The sequence below is a fragment of the Capricornis sumatraensis genome, chromosome 1, assembly GCF_032405125.1.
Source record: "Capricornis sumatraensis isolate serow.1 chromosome 1, serow.2, whole genome shotgun sequence".
Taxonomy (NCBI): domain Eukaryota; kingdom Metazoa; phylum Chordata; class Mammalia; order Artiodactyla; family Bovidae; genus Capricornis; species Capricornis sumatraensis.
In genome coordinates this window covers 93,904,652-93,921,546 of record NC_091069.1, presented here as the reverse complement: position 1 = coordinate 93,921,546, position 16,895 = coordinate 93,904,652, and the positions used below count along the sequence as shown (strand labels likewise).

Here is a 16,895-nt window from a genome sequence, read left to right as displayed (position 1 = left end):
CTAAAATTATTTCAAAACAAAATTTTAAAAAAAACAAAATCTGTGACTGATGGTAATAATAAAATGCAGGCAAATTTCTGTATCTGACTCAATGACAGAGATATAATCATAACATTTGTTTTTGCTGATGTGATTCTTATCACCTCACATGTTATCTGATAATCAAAATAAATTTAAACCCAGGGTGTGTGTGCATTCTGAACCACAGTTTATATATGCTGTTTATACTTTGTTATAAGTGAAAAACCTTGTAAAATGTTCATGTGATAGTTCAAAAAGAAGAGGAATACATTACTTAATAGCATTAAAATCATTTGGCTTGGATTACAGTTATTTGTGTTTTTCTTTTATTCACCTATGTGGGGGGAAACCACATATCTTAATATCACTTGTAAAACCCATCCCTGTCCTTCCACATATTAGATGATTCTAAAAACATTTGCTGAATTCAGTGGCTTATGTCTTCATTAAGACAATCCGAGACAAGCAACTATGCTTTATTATTTATGTCTCAAATCCTATGAGTAAATATTAGAAGAGGTCACTCACTTGAACTTTTCAAACTTAAGAAGGTTATAATTTTTATGCAACTCTTAAGAAATATAAATAGAATGAACATGGTGCAGGCCCACAACATGGTTCTGTAAATTCAATGAGAAGTCATCACATGGAAAATCAAGAATTTTAACAATGTTCTGACACAGAAGTAAGAATTCATCAAAAGTCTATTACGTGGAGACCCACTCTCTAATGAGGGTTCCTGGGGATGAGAGAAGTGAACTGTCCTTGTGGTTGTGTTAGCCTGTTGCCCCAGCCCATCTAGCCTCCCATCTCTGACCAACCAAACCAGACCTTTGGCTGTGGACCCTCCTGACCATCCCAGGACACAGGGCCCATGTGTGCTCTGATCTTCTCTCATAATGAGACTAATTCTTGCTGAAAATATCTGTTACAGGTGCTTCCTTGTGGCCATACACCACTTAACACTAGTGCAGGCACACAGTCATCACTCAACTCTTGGCTAAAGCCAGAAACTAATCCCAGAACAGAGGGTGAATGGAGGGCTTCCCTCACAGCTCAGTTGGTGAAGAATCTGCCTGCAATGCAGGAGACCCCGGCTCGATTCCTGGGTCAGGAAGATCTACGAGAGAAGAGAAAGGCTACCCACTCCAGTATTCTTGGGCTTCCCTGGTGGCTCAGCTGGTAAAGAATCTGCCTGAAATGCAGGAGACCTGGGTTCGATCCCTAGGTTGGGAAGATCCCCTGGAGAAAGGAACGGCTAGAGACGTCCACGTATAGTCCATGGGGTAGCAAAGAATCAGATGCGAGTGAGCAGCTTTCACTCTCACGGGTTGGATGGAATAGCGGAGCGACGGAAGGCCATCGGAAGTGGCACTGGAGTTGCTGCTTCAGTCACTCAGGCATGTCTGACTCTTTGCAGCCCCATAAACTGCAGCACGCCAGGCTTCCCTATCCTTCACTATCTCCCAGAGTTTGCCCAGACTCATGTCCGTTGAGTCATGATGCTACCCAACCATCTTATTTTCAGTGTCCCCATTCTCCTCCTGCCCTCAATCTTTCCCAGCATCAGCGTCTTTCCAGTGAGTCGGCTCTTTGCATCAGGTAACCAAAGTATTGGAGCTTCAGCATCAGTCCTTGCAATGATTATTCAGGGTTGATTTCCTTTATGATAGACTGGTTTGATCTCCTTGCAGTCCCTGGGACTCTCAAAGAGTCCTTTCCAGCACCACAATATGAAAGCATCAATTCTTTGATGCTCAGTCTTCTTTATGGTCCAACTCTTACATCCATACATGACTACTGGAAAAACCATAGCTTTGACTAGATGGACCTTTGTTGGCAAAGTGATGTTTCTGCTTTTTAATACACTGTCTAGTGTTGTCATAGCTTTTCTTCCAAGGAGCAAGTGTCTTTTAATTTCATGGCTGCAGTCACCATCCCCATTGATTTTAGAGTCCAAGAGAAAAAAGTCTGTCACTGTTTCTACTTTTTCCCCATCTATTTGCCATAAAGGGATGGGACCTGATGCCATGATCTTCTTTTTTTGAATACTGAGTTTTAAGCCAACTCTTTTGCTCTCCTCCTTCACTCTCATTAAGAAGCTCTTTAGTTCCTCCTTTCTTTCTGCCATTAGGGTGGTATCATCTGCATGTCTGAGGTTGTTACTTCTCCCAGCAATCTTGATTCCAGCTTGTGATTCATCCACCTCCACATTTTGCATGATGTACTTTGCATATCTAACCTGAGTACAGGCTTAGATAGTACCAAGATGCACATTAAATACGGAATCATTGTTGAAAGAAAGCTATCCCTTTATAGTCTTTGTGATAGTAAAGCGAGTATCTCATTGTTGCGCTGATGTTTGAGTTATCTTCTGTTTATGACAAGTTAGAATGGTTTCCCATTTATGACAGTGGTGTAAAGTGTTCTTTTAAATTTTTTAATACCAAAATATGAATCAATGCAGAAATGTTACATTAATAATTATACTTATAGCATGAGGATATGGTAAAAAATTACAAATTGATACTCAATAAAGTTTGAAGAATAGTTGAGTCTCCTGCCTTTGACACTCCTCTTTTTTCCTCTTCTCCACCCCACTCCAGTCCTCTTGCCTGGAAAATCCCATGGACGGAGGAGCCTGGTGGGCTGCAGTCCATGGGGTTGCGAAGAGTCGGACATGACTGAGCGACTTCACTTTCACTTTTCACTCTCATGCTTTGGAGAAGGAAATGGCAACCCACTCCAGTGTTCTTGCCTGGAGAATCCCAGGGACGGGGGAGCCTGGTGGGCTGCCGTCTGTGGGATCGCACAGAGTCGGACATGACTGAAGCGACTTAGCAGCAGCAGCAGCAGCAGCAGCAGCATCCCCCTCCTGCTTATAAATGTGAAGAAATAGAATATGATACAGTGCATACATAGTATTCTACTTTCTGTGAAAGAAAGAAGAGGAAATAAGGAAGCAAACGTGTATCTGTTTATCTTTACAAATAGAAACATAGTAAGGGCACATTCACAAACAATGGAGTTGGGCACCTATAAGGCATGGTAGAAATTGGGGTAAAAGGGATACAAGAAGGAAAGACTGACACTTTTTCTGAGTTAACGTTTTTTGTATAGTTTGACTTTTGGAAGCATGTCAGTGTCCTACATATGTAAAACAATAAATTACAAAGGATGGGAGGGAGGAGCCTAAATGGAAACAAATGAACCTGGTTTTATTTAGATGAATACCATAACCAAACTAAAGGGAGAATTTTTTTTTTGCATTAGCTCCTTTTATTCATTTGATCTTAGAAGATAAAATATTGAGTCCTGAGGCTTCCCTTTTTCCAGTGAATCACGTTTATAATTTTTCCCTTATAAAAACAATGTTATACAGATTTATTATTTAGAGAATTGCAGTTTACCGTTCTTCTTGACTCTGCTACGAGTCTGATTTCATTCAAATTTAGACCAGAATCTATAGTTAGGCAATTCAGGGTTGTGATATTGTGATATTGCCAATGCTTTGAAAACTCTGTAATAAGTTCAACTCGTTGAGCACCACCTATTTGCCCAAACCATGCTAGGTGCTGGAGAGATGGTAATGGATAAGATGAATATATGACACCAGTCTACTGGGGAAGTTGAGGACTATACAATTAATTACCAGTGCGATGAGTGTTATGAGAGGGGGCAGATAACACAGATTTAATGGAGTCCTAGACAGTGGAGCCTGATGGGCTGCCGTCTGTGGGGTCGCCCAGAGTCGGACACGACTGCAGCGACTTAGCAGCAGCAGCAGCAGAGGTGCAGGAATCAGTTCGGTTCAGTTAAGTCACTCAGTCGTGTCCAGCTGTGTGTGACCCCATGGACCACAGCACGCCAGGCCTACCTGTCCATCACCAACTCCTGAGGCTTACTCAAACTCATGTCCATAGAGCGAGGATGTTATCCAATCATCTCATCCTCTGTTGTCCCCTTCTCCCACCTTCAGTCTTTTCCAGCACCAGAGTCTTTTCCAATGAGTCATTTCTTCACATCAGGGGGCCAAAGTATTGGAGTTTAGGTTCAGCATCAGGCCTTCCAAATAATATTCAGGACTGATTTTCTTTAGGACTGACTGGTTTGATCTCCTTGCAGTCCAAGAGACTTTCAAGAGTTGTCTCCAACACCATAGTTCAAAAGCATCAATTCTTCATTGCTCAGCTTTCTATATAGTCCAACTCTCACATCCATATATGACTGCTGGAAAAACCATAGCTTCGACTAGACTGACCTTTGTTGGCAAAGTAACGTCTCTGCTTTTGAATATGCTGTCTAGGTTGGGCATAGCTTTTCTTCCAAGGAGCAAGCATCATTTAATTTCATGACTGCAGTCACCATCTGCTGAAGGGAGAATTTAAAAAAAGACTAATCCCAATGGCTTATGAGCACAGGCTTTGGTTGCACCCGCTCAGTCGTAGGCTGGAGGGAGAGCCGCAAACAAATCTCGGCCTTATTTTCAGCAGGTTCATTTTGCAGTGGCTTATGCAAACAGTTCTGAGACAATTTTAGATATACTATTGAGCAAATTAGTACGTGACAGGATGGTGTTCAGAATTATCACTGTGGATATGTGAAATAGAGGAAGCTGAGAAAGAACTCTCCAAGAATGATTAGAATTGGAGGTACTGGTATAAACTCATGATTTCTAAACTATGTGTGCATGTGTGCATATATACACACATATGCATGTGTATGTGTGGATATATTTATATGTATATATTTCCTAGCTAGGTCTGCTGAGAGGGCTTAATACCCCATAGATTGTCCCGCAGTAGCAATGAGCTCACCTAGCACCCAAATCTTGATCTCTGATAACATCCCCACTAAAAGATACCAGGGCTGAGTTCAGAACTGAGCACGGTCGATACAAGATGAACCCGTGACACCTTAATATGCCAGAAAGTAAGGAAGTCCTGAAAATAATCGGGGGGGGCGTGTCACAAGAGCACAGGCTCTAGCTTGAAGGATCTCCCACTGCTAAACCTGGGACAACTTGAGAACCAAAGTAATTAGGTATAGTAATGAATATAAACTATTAAACAGTGGAAACCCATGAATCCATACCAGTAATAAAACAGATGAATTAATAGTGGAGCAGAAGAGAGCCCTTGATTATGGTCAAATGCTGAGTGACAGCTGATAAACTTGGAGGGAAGGATGGAATCAGTTTGAAACTATCGTAGTGAAGACTAAATTGGAAAAGCATCTTCAATAGATGCTAAATCTAAATAGAAAAAATTAATCAGGAACAGTATGTTCACATGATCTCCTAAATTGCTTGCTCGTTACAGAAGAAAAAATAATACCTAGACAGTGGAGAAATCAGACGACATCTTATCTTGACTGGGTGATCAAAATTAATGTCACCGTTGAGAGACACGTGAACATTTGCACCTCCAGATGTGATGCCCTGAGGAGGACACAGCATCTCATGTAGGATTCTGGCCAGATACGCGTATCTTATATCTTATTATGGGAAAGAGTTAGGAAAGTCAAAACGTAGGTTGAAAAAGGAGGCAAGGAACTTTTGAAGAGTTGATATTATTCAAAAATGTCAATATCATATAAGAATGGCTGTGGAAATAGTCCAGATTAAAGGAGACTCAATAGCTAGCAAAATGTAGTACCTGATTCTGAACAAAGAAGCTATACAGGACATTATTGGGTCAATTTATAAAATTAGAATATGAACTGTATCAAAATTAAATTTATTAAAGTTAAAAACCATATTGTGATGATATTTGAGAAGAATGCTGATATATTTGGGGATAAAGGGCCATGATGTGTGTAATTACTCTCAAGAGACTCCAAGAAGAAATACTGTATATGTGCAAAAAAAGAAAGAACACAAATGATGGAGCTTGCTGGGTAAAATGTTGATGATGCATGGATCTGGGAGGAAGGTATATAGTGCTCCTTATACTATGCCTTTTCTTAGAACTTTCTGATAGATTGAAATTATTTCCAAAATGAAAACTTTTAGAAATAAAAAATGAAAATGTGATCGTGACAGTGATGACAGAATGTTCAGCATCCTCGAGAGACTTTACTGAGATCTTACAAGGCAGTTGCATGCAGAGAACTAGGCTGAGAAGCCTAATTCACCTTGGAATATCGTAGTCTGGAGATCAAAGTGCCGTGATAAAGAGGCCTACTGGTTTTCTTATTCTCTTATTCCAGTGCTGATCTAAAGAATCCAGTAGAGCTGCACCCCAGAGCAGATTAACTTAGCTAAGTCTTACCCAGACTCTAGTCTGTGTCCATCTGTCAGAGGAGACCATCAGATCTAGGTGCAGGCCACGGAAAAGGCCTGTGGAAAGCAGCATAGACCCAGAGTGTGAGCCGCAGGCTCATACTGGTTGAGCTTAGCTTAGTAGAGTTGTGTGGCTTCTAGGCCCAGCGTGGGATAAACTAGCTAGCTTGTCATCTCAGAGGTCGTAGGCTCAGTACTGGTATTGAGAGACTTTGGCAAGAATTTAAAAATAGGAAATCTTGGAACTAAGTTATGAACTGCCCTCCACGCCCTATTGGTGATTTACCCAGGTTTCATCATCCAGAAAGACATGGTGTTCTTTGCAGTAAATCAGAAAATGCTGATACCATCAATTCCATCCCTGAAATTAAGATTCTATTAGTAGAGAACAAAATGAAATTAGTTTTATTAAATGTAGATATATATATATTTATATATGCCCACATCTGAGAAATAATATCTAAAATAGCTTTAAGAAATCAGGTTTTCAAATTTTTCCAATTAAACTTATTTGTTATTCTTTCATGTTTCTTTTGTTAGGTCCCTAGCATTCAAACAGCAAAAAGCTCCCAACATTTTTTGTTTAGTTTTCTAAGAGAAAAAAAAACTAATTAATAAAATGCTATCTTTTTCCATCGTTCCTTTCCTTGGGGTTTGAGGGAAAAGCATAATCTTACTTGTAGAAGACCTTTAGAAAAAGGGACACTCCAAGTGTCTATCATATTCCCTAGGAGGAAGGTCTCGAGCAGTCTTTAGGCTGAAAATACCAAGATTAGGATAGGAAGTCAGGGAAATTTTTCTTCTGAAGGAGAGCTCTGTGAGGCCTTGGGGCAGTGAAAGGAAGTGGTAGAAGCCCTTTTACTTGCCAACTAAAATAAGCATGACCTAAAAGGGGCCTGAGGGGGCTGTTTGGGGCCTTGCTGACCCAGGCCAACCAACATGTCTGTCTCTCTCCCCGTCTCCTCTCATATTTAGTATCCCTTTCTTGGCTGAGGGTGTAGGGGCTTTTCTCTGTTTTAGTTTTGGGACTTCAGCCAGTTTCCATCCTGAGGAAGTTCTTAACATCTATTCTAAGAGAATGGGTAGGAGAGGAGACTGGGCCCACACTGCACAGTGGGGAAGACAGCGGAGGAAGGTGTGCCTAGGAGCCCAGACTCTGGCACTGAATTTGATTCTTGGCCTCTCTGCCTTAGTTCTGCACAGAGAGATTGTCGTCTACTTATCTTCATCAACTGTTATCTCTTGGAAAGGGAGAAATAGGGAAATGCCCTGAGTCCAGAAGCACTGAAATATGTATCTCACGGCTAGAAAGACTTCTTGAAGGCCCTTCTTCTATGTAATGATGTGAGTCTGGGGCAATGACCCCCCAGAGGTTTATATGGGGGTGGCTAACAGCTTCCCTTTCATCACCTCTACCCTACCTTTAAAAGGCACTGATTTTTTTCTTTTTCAGTTTTATTTAGTTATGAGTTTTAAATATTTGTTAGACTGATACGAGGCTAAAGCTGGCTGAGAAGGAAAGCCTTTGACAAAATGTAGTTAGTTAGCAGATTTCTGTCTGTGCAACCAGGGTCCACATAGGTGTTGTATATTGCCTCATGTAAATATTATATGGTCCATTTACGTCTTGGTTCAGTGGGCATCTGTGCTGTCTGTGTATCCTGTTTGTTTTTAGCATGTGTCTGTATCAACTGAGTAACTTGGCAAAGTCAACACAGCAAGTCATGAAATTCATACTTGAACCCAGACCTTTTAACCCGAAAGCTCATTTAGTTGCATATGGGGCCCTGGACACACCCACCTTTATTTGTTCATGGTTGAATTCTGAGCTCCTAGAATGGCGCTTGGCACATGGAAGACATTTCGTTAAGTATTTATTAAGTGAATGAGTGATTATTATGATAGTCTGGTGTTTTGATTCAGTCCAGTGCCAGTTTCTTTCCAGGCCTGCCTCTGAGAGCTCTCTGCCAGCATCAGCAATGCAGTGCTTCCGGCAGATGACTCTACCTTACCGTGATTACCCGTTTATTTTCTTAGTTTCGTTACTGTAGTCATTCTTTCTCTTGTGTGTGTGTGTTAGTCGCTCAGTCATGTCCAGCTCTTTGCGAGCCCATGGGCTGCAGCCTGCCGGGCTCCTCTGTCCACGGAGTCTTCAGGCAAGAATATGGAGGGGGTCACCATCCCCTTCTCTGGGTGCTCTTCCCAACCCAGGGATCAAACCCGGGTCTCCTGCATTGCAGGTGGATTCTTTACCATCTGAGCTATCAGGGAAGAATCATACTCTCTCTCGTATTACAATTTTAATTTTATTTTTCAAATCTAGTGGGTAGTGAAGGGTGCTAGGAGTTTTTGAGATCCTGATTTGCCTTATCTGTCTGATTACTTACCGGAGTGGGGGTTTGGATATTTTACAGCTCTTGGATCTCTTCATCCAGTGGGATTGGTCAACCTACCTTGCTGACTACGGTCAGCCCACCTGCAAGTACCTCCGGGTGAACCCTGTGACGGCTCTGACGCTGCTTGAGAAGTGAGTACCCGTCCCGTGGTCTGTCCTGAGGGGTGGCGTAATGGGAGGGGAGGTTGATACAGATGATAATTTTCTCTCTGCCACTACCTTGAAAAGATGGCAAAGAGGCCCCACTCTTAAAGCCGCCACAGGTGTTCTCAGCGGTTTCCATCACTGGATTTGGCAGTTCAGTCTTCCTTTTGGAGCCTCTTAATCCCTGAGCCCCCGCAAGCTAGGGAAAGTGTGTGTCAGGGAACTGTGACATTACCTCAGAGCTTACCTAGAGATGACAGGAGGAGAAAGGAAGATGCCTTAGCTTGGGGCTCAGGTCAGCCTGGTGAACAGAGTGAGCCAGCCCCAGCCATCTGGGGGGTGATGATGGATGGAGAGCATCCCCACAGAACAGATGGCTTCTCTGGTTCCTGGCAAAGAAGCTCCTGAAATTCTTTCAGCTGCCCTGCCAACCCTTGTCTCCATCAGACTGAGCTTTCTTATGCTGAGTAGCCCAAGAAAGCTGCATTGGAAGTGTCTAACTCTTGCCTTAAGCAGTCACTAGCCTGCAAAGTGGCTGCCATGGGACTTTTGCGTCTCTGAAGCAGAGGTGCCGCCGCTGAGGTAGAGTTAGCCAGCTCCAGAACATTTCACTAACCAATATGTCACCCAGGTGCTGGAATCTGCGCTGCGTTGTAGCCTGGGTCTGGCTCTAGCTCACCTAGTTGAGAGCTGGCAGACTAGAGACAAAGACCCATGTAAAAAGGAAGCTTTTTGTCATCATCAAACTAGATAAAACCCTTGGCTTCTTAGAAGCTTCTTGGAAGAGTGCCCTGCATCTAAACAGTGTAGCAAGTCTACATATACAGCTGGTCAGGCAGGTCTCAGCTCCTAAGAAGGTGAGGATCCGAGTCCAGGTGGCCAGAGTGAAGCCTTCAGCAGCAGGAGAGGCTGAGGGGTGCCTTCCTACTGCAGGCTCTCATCGGGGAGAGAAGGGGAGGAGGTAGAGAGCGGGCGCGAGCAGGAGGTGTGTGTCTGGGGCCAAGCCACTAAGAGCCCAGAATTGACTTTTTCCAGATCAAGACAGACTCATGTTTCCATTTTAACTCTGTTTCCCATGATTTCTCTCTCCCAATGACCTTCTTCCCTAGGATATCTAGAGAGTAAGTATTTTATTCACTTGGGCCTTTTCCACTACTTTTAGGCAAGTCCTTCTGGTTTCCTCATTGACACTAATGACTATACTAAAATCCCTCCCCTGTGACTTGTCCCCACCCTGACATACTAATCTGCTAAACCAGCCCAGTGCCAGCTGGCTGGCTGCCTTCTCTCTCCTTGGTCCTTCAAGTGACCCTTGGCTTACCAGTTCCTTTGGGGCTGGGAGTGGTGACAGGGATTTTCCCCCATCAGTGCCAGGTAAAAGGTTGCTCCCGCCCACCTTCCTGGCACACTCAATGCTCTTGCTAGTCCAGGGCCTGAAATCCAGCCCTAACACAAGGGAGCTTCCTCAGCAGTCTTCCCGCCCTCCCAGTGGTGAGGCCCTGGCTCAGGATCTCCCACAGAAGACTGTTTCTTAGAGGCGAGGCCTCACCCACGTTCTCAGCACCCTACTGGCTTTTGCGTTGCTGCTCGAGTGTCCTGTTCAGATGGGCTCTGGGATTCCCTTCGGCCAGTTGCCTCCCTCAACAGTTCTTGCTCGTCTGTTCCTGAGAATCTCAGATCCAGGAAGTACTGGCTTATCTACTTCCTGTGGATCAACAACAGGCTAAAAGAATCAGCCTCTCAGGAGCATTCTGGAGGCCTAGCCAGTGATAATGCCATGTGCTTACCCTGGGTGATCAGCAGGATTTAAAAGCCCCCTTCCAAACACAGTAGGGCCAGAGGCCACCCAGATCACTAAAATCCACATTTCCCAGCCTCATGGGAATCAGTCTCTCGATTTGACTCTCTCCTGCTTTCCCCACAGCCAGCTCTACCACCAGAGCTCAATACTCTCTCCTTTCCAACCTGACACTTCTTAGCGGGATGAGACCTGGAAAGACACAAGGACATGATGAGGACTTGCAGGAAAGAGAAGAGGCCCCTGCATCTTTGAGAGGTGTCCAGGCCCCAAAAGATCCAGATCCTGGGCTCACAGAATGTGATAGGGGGTGGGGGCTCTCCTTTGGTTTTGAGCATTGCAGGGTACACGCCAGCATGCCACCATCACCCCTCGGGGCACCTGAGTTTCTCCTTCAAGTAATCCCCACTCCAGGCCTTAATGGCTAAGAAATCCTGGCCTCTGGGGCCCAGAGACTACCCTCTTCTCCTGTTTCCTCCTACCTTCTTTCTGGACCTCCCCAAAGGGAGTTGAAAGCCATCTCTGTCTTTGGGCTGCTTTGAGGAGTCATGAAACGAATGACCACATAGGATGTTAAATTAAGTGTCCTATAGGATGTTAAATTAAGTGTCCTATAAAGGTCAGAAGTGCTTTTCTTCCTTTATTATTCTTTTTGTTTTGTTTAGTGTTGGTTTTATTTAGATTTATAGTATATCCAGCAAAGGAGTTGCTGTCTGGGATAAATAATCCTAAGTCAAGCCAGTTCCACAAACATCATGGTGCAGTTACTGTTTGAGGGACCAAATACAGTAATCATCATAGCCTTGGGGTCCTTTGTGCTTTCTTTTCAACCTAAACCTCTAAACCTCTATCATCTCTCCTTCTTCCTCCCTTTCAAGCACAGACCTCCACATGTGGGTGGTTGTACCTTATATGCAGTGTCTAAGTATGCTTGATGAGTAATTCCAGGCTCAAGGCCCTAAAGCTTAGATCAGAGAGAGAAGTCTCAGTTGGTTTGTGGCTGTCACCATCAGCCAGGGCCATCAATCTGGGATGCTCATCAGAACCTCCCTACCATATGGATAGAAACGTCCTTATGGACTCTCTGACCTTCTGGCCTCTCTAGTCCACCCCTCTGCACGGGGCCTCCCCACAGGAAAAAGTGGTCCAGGATTAGCCAAAGGCCCCTGCGACGTCTTCCTGGGAGCAGTTCACTGCTCCCTGGACTCCCTTCTGTCCCCTCCTCACCCGTCTCCATGCAGGGCAAGGGGCTTGAAGTCAGAGAGCTGACTAAGCTCTGGAGGGATGGTAGTGAGGAGCCACCTAGGCCAACCCCAGGGATGAATGAGTCTGGGCAGTGTCCTTCTTTCTCGACCATTATCCAGTGTGCAGAGACTGGGGCCGAAGTTGACAATCACCAACAAATACCAGGGGCTGGGGCACCTTTCAGGGGAATGAAAGACTCCTGGGATCTGTCACAATGGCTAAGTCAGGCTTGAGGTTCCTCTGGACCTTGGCCTAGCCTTGCCTTTCTCCATCCATGCTCTCCAGTTAGGTCTCTCCATCTGTGGAATTGATGGCCAGAACTGCCCACGGTTTGTGCTCTAGGAATATGCCATCTTGGGAGCTTTAGCAGGAGCCAGTTAAAAAGCTTTCCAAAGGTCAAGATCTGAAGGTGTCATAGCCATTGAGAACTCAGGGGCTTCTCTTGCCTAAAACCCTGGTTTTCAAGTGAGAGAACAGCTCAGCCTTTTGGCACCTGCTTTCCTCAGCACCATGCCCTCTGAACTACCTCACTGCCTCTGGGCCCCTATTCTGAGGCAAAGGAAAAGAGATCAATCAAGCCCTTGGTTTTGTTAGGAGTAGGATAGAGTTACCAGCTAGAGTAATGTTTAGAAATGCATAGTGGCTTTCAGTTACTTGTGTTCTTTTGAAATTGCTTGTTAAGAGCATTGTCCTGCTTTCCCTTTCAAACACCAGCTGTAAGGTCGCAGCAGGATTTTAGGAGGTTCGGGGGTAATGAGAAGACCTTAGACGTTCTCTGAGATCCTGCTGTCCATCAGGGCTGCAGCAGGTGCCAGACACCTATTCTAGGCTCATACTTGGGCACAGAAAGGAAGGAAGCAGGCGGGGTGAGCATGGGTAGTAAGGGGGTTGGCCGTGGCTGGCTCTCAACGGTTTTCCAGAGGTGAGTGAAGCTGGGAGGTATGGAGGTGCCAGCAGGGCAGCTTTCTGAACAGTAGGTGAGTATGGGCCTGACAGTGGAAATGTTCTGGACTCTCTCAACTCCGGGTGGTTGTTAAGACATACTGGCCACCATTGCCGCCTTGAACACTCTGCTGTCTTTCTTCCCTTCTCTGTTTAGGATGAAGGACACCAGCCGCAAGAATAACATGTTTGCACAGTTTCGGAAAAATGAGCGAGACAAGCAGAAATTGATTGACACCGTGGCCAAGCAACTCCGGGGACTCATCAGCAGCCACCACTCATGAAGACGGGCCTCGGGCCCACAGAGGCTGCTGGCTGCAGCCCCAGAGTCTGGGACCCAGCGCTGGCTGGCCCTGCCTTTGTGCATTCTTCTTCAAAGAGAACAAATGTATTTTTTTATAATAACCTATGTACAGTATTCGCATAACCTTTCCCTATAGTAGAAGAGGCACGAGAGTAAGCAAGTCCATGAGACGTTGCTCAGCCAGGCTTCAGGGGAAGCCACGCTACACTGTATCTTCCTAGAGACGGTGGTGTCATCCGTCCAGTGTGAGGAACCACCTTTCATCCGTGGCTCTAGAGCTTAGGTCTGGGGCTCAGAAACTGCACAAACAAAATGGGCACTTGGCACTGGGAGGTAAGGTGAGTAGGCAGAAGGATAATAAAGTGCATCCTGTTCACTCCTAGGTACCCCGTTCACTGCATAGGGGAGGCTGGTTGTTGCTGATGCAAGGAAAGGGCCTGGAAGACACTACTCCTTGGTCCATGAAAGACCAACACACAGCTGTGGAGTTCCAGAGGTTTCTTCTCCTCAGTCCAGTGACTTTCCCTGACCAGACAGCAAGCATGCCGTTGTAACCAGATGAGAGCTTCACTGCCGTCCCCCCGAGGATGGCGTCTTTTAGCCTAGATCTGCCCGCAGTGCTTTCACTCCTGGTTCTTCTGGGCCATGGGAGAGCCAAGTACGCAGCGGGACTAATTAGACCTCATGACTAGCTGTGGGCTGCCCCCACACCCGGAGGAGGTCTTGACGCCAGTGTGAATGGGATCAGAGCCCCAGCCCCTTCCCCGTGCCTCTCACTGCCTTCTTTCCAGGTCAGGCACCTGGTTCAGGGCATATGTCCGCAGTTATTCCACAGACAGAGAATCTCAGACTCGGCCTCCTCCAGCAGTGTCATTGGGATAGTCAGCTTGGAGAAGCCTGAAAAATGACCTTTTGCCTTCCGCTTAGGTAAAACCTGAAGATTACTGGGAATCGTTCCTTTGTGTTTTAAAACCAGCCTTCTGGCCACCATCTCTATAGGAAATGCCACCAGCTTTGTGCTGTGGAGAGAGCTTTCTCTGGGCATGCCTCTGGGATGGAGCCACTGTCACCATGAAGTAGAGCAGCTCAACCATGACTAATGGTTTGTCACCCCAGCCGTCCCTCACCAAGCCATACCCTGGATAAGAAGCTCCTGCTCAAGCCTAAAGCTTCCGTCCCCCTTTGAGGTCCCCAGAGCTATCTTTTGGCTTTGTCTGAGAAAGATTCCCTGTAATCCTATCCTTCAAGCTCTGGAGTTTGCAGAGGAGCCTGAACTGGCTTGGTCCTCTCGCAAATGGGCTCCTGTGACTTAATGCAAAGGCTTTGCAATGGGGTCAGTCATTGGAACCTGCCCCTTAAGACACTTCAGGAAGATGCTATTAAGGCTATTGGCAAGAGTATAATTGTGCATCACCAAACAATGACAAATAAGCCACACGGGCCTTGCCAGCTAGGATTAGTGGGAGGAAAGACTCATCAGACAGAATTCTTCACCACCTTTGTCAGCTATTGAGCTGCTTCTAGGGAGGGCCATGCTTTTCATCACCACCACCCCCGCCCCTCTGCCAAATACTATGTCACAACTTGAAAACCACGGGGAAGAAAATAGGCACAGAGATACACAGATTTCCCCAAAACTGGAAAGACCAGGCTGCTTGTGGGCTCTGCAGAAGCTTTCTTAGGCTCATCCTCAGGGCTAGTCATCCTGAGGGCTTGGTCCAGGGTCTTAGAATAAGGCTCAGAGATGAGTGCTGCCACTCAGAACTGCCATAGCCAAGGGAAGGCAGGGGTCCAAGGGAATGAGACCAAAAATGCCATCTCTCAAATTCTGGACTTTATTAGAAAAGAGCAAGAAATGATCACTCTAATCCTGTTGCTTAAGAAGGGCCCCAAACACCCTCCTCCACTAGACCCATTACAGCAGGATCTCTTCTGCGTTTTGCATCCCACTCTAACTTTGGAGTGGAATGGAGAGAAGCTTAAGTATGTCACTTTGTTCTTCAAGCATTATCATTGTTGGTCTGGTCTCAGACCTGTACCCTGGAGAAACAGTGTTACAAAGAGAAAATGAACAGGGTAGAGGAACGAGGGTCACCTTGCCCCTTGCACACAGAAGTCCCTCTGTAGAAAACACTCAAGCCCAAGACTCACAGGGTAGGTCCTTTGTTAGAGCCCTTCTTTCCTCTTGGTCTGCCTCCAGCCTTCCCTAACAAAACCAACCTGCACCACTGAGTTGTCTGTGGAGACACACTCTTGGTGCCCAGCGAAAGGTAAAAAACGGGCACTGGCAGTATCCAGACTGTTTGAATTGGTGAAGTCGGAGTTTTCAGTTTTGTCTGTAGGCTCAAGCTAGGTCAGCCCTTGAGAGGACTTGGACAAAGCATGGGTGCCTGTGTCCCCCAGAATCCTGAGATCTGGCCTCAAATGCCCAGAGATGTAGATACGCCCCGGAGGCCTCAGAAGAGGCGAGAAAAAGGGTGCTTGGAGGCCTTTCCATCTTCTAGTTGGCTGAGTTCTTGGGAAAACCAGATCCATATTCCTGAAGGGACAGTCAGGTTTGGGACCCTAGTGGGTTGCAAGTAGTAATTTAGGCAGCTGGAATAGTGTGAATGTATCACATGGCAAAATCTCTGAGTAGAATAAACAAAGCTGCTGATGGTGGGGAAGAACAGGACGTGAAAATTGGAAGCAGCAGAGAGTTCCCATTGGTAAAGGGCATATACAGCATCCAGGGAGCAATGCCCAGCATTTGCGTTGTCTCCCAGGCCTCCAAGTCAGCCTAGCTTCACTGCGCACTTGACAAGTGCTTGCTCAGCAAGTCCCGGACCCAGGCCCTTTATCCCCAAGGTTGGCATTGGCCGTGACTCTGCCCATGAGGCCTCCGAGCACAGGCCCCACGGCCTGCTGCGGGAGCCCCTCACCAGAGCCGCACTTCTCCCAGGACGCTGCACCAGGCTGCTTCTGTTGCCTCTGTTATCTTTTTCCTTTGCCTGAGTTTGCAGTTACTTTTCGCTAATGTGTTGGAAATGGCCTTTTTATTTTGCATAAATAGTTGCACATTTATGAGGGAAATTTAGGAAAGTCCATTTTTAACTCTAAAGGGAACTTTTTTCTTTAAAACTCAACCAGTAAAGCTACTGATACAGCTGGGCTTGTGGTTAGTAGAAAACCTCTCACGTGGAAAGAGCATGTCTGTTCCTCCTGTATGTTCTCTTTTCATTGCTATTAAATAAGGGAGCCTACGCACCTGCCCACTGTGTTGTCTCATGGCTTTTGTTCCCCCGCCCCTTTCCCACCGTGGAGCGTGGTTGGTGAGCTGGATACAGGCACTGCACCCCTTCAGCCTCAATGGGGACTAGAGCAGGCAGAAGCCTGCTGGGGAGGAGAAAGCCGCCTGCTAGACAAGGCGAGAAATCGAATTGTGGCCTTGGAAACATTCCAAACCACCAGCCTGGCGTTCCTCCCTGTACCATTAATACGGGCATCATCGTCATCAAGAGGAATAACCCTTGAGTTGCCTGATTTATGAGGAGTACCTGGCTAGGCAACTAGGGGCTCACTGTGTTCTGAACACTGGCCCTGCCATGGTAAGGCTCCTGGTTAAGACGAGCCAGGAGGGATTATCTAGAAGAAGGAGCAAAATGAGCCTGTCTTAGAGCTTGGTGGGGAGAGGGACAAGCATCACAGACTGCCGTGGGAATGGCTCTCGTCAGGGAAGCAGCACAGAGAAAGGTGAAAGTCGCTCAGCCGTGTCCAACTCTTT

General features: G+C 45.9%; 1 protein-coding gene across 4 annotated transcripts in view; it reads left to right on the top strand.

The window, feature by feature from the left end:
* The window catches only part of EXOC6B (exocyst complex component 6B), a 711,360-nt gene extending 695,071 nt beyond the window's left edge, over positions 1-16,289 (top strand). For 2 of the 4 annotated variants that reach the window (XM_068984200.1, XM_068984187.1), the window contains 3 exons: positions 8,719-8,831; positions 9,953-9,964; positions 12,986-16,289. In XM_068984200.1, the coding sequence (XP_068840301.1) occupies positions 8,719-8,831; positions 9,953-9,964; positions 12,986-13,112 (252 nt within the window). In that variant the 3' untranslated portion in view covers positions 13,113-16,289. The remainder of the gene's footprint in view (positions 1-8,718; positions 8,832-9,952; positions 9,965-12,985) is intronic. The other 2 variants (XM_068984191.1, XM_068984185.1) reach the window with 1 other exon arrangement.
* The last annotated feature ends 606 nt before the right edge of the window (positions 16,290-16,895 follow it).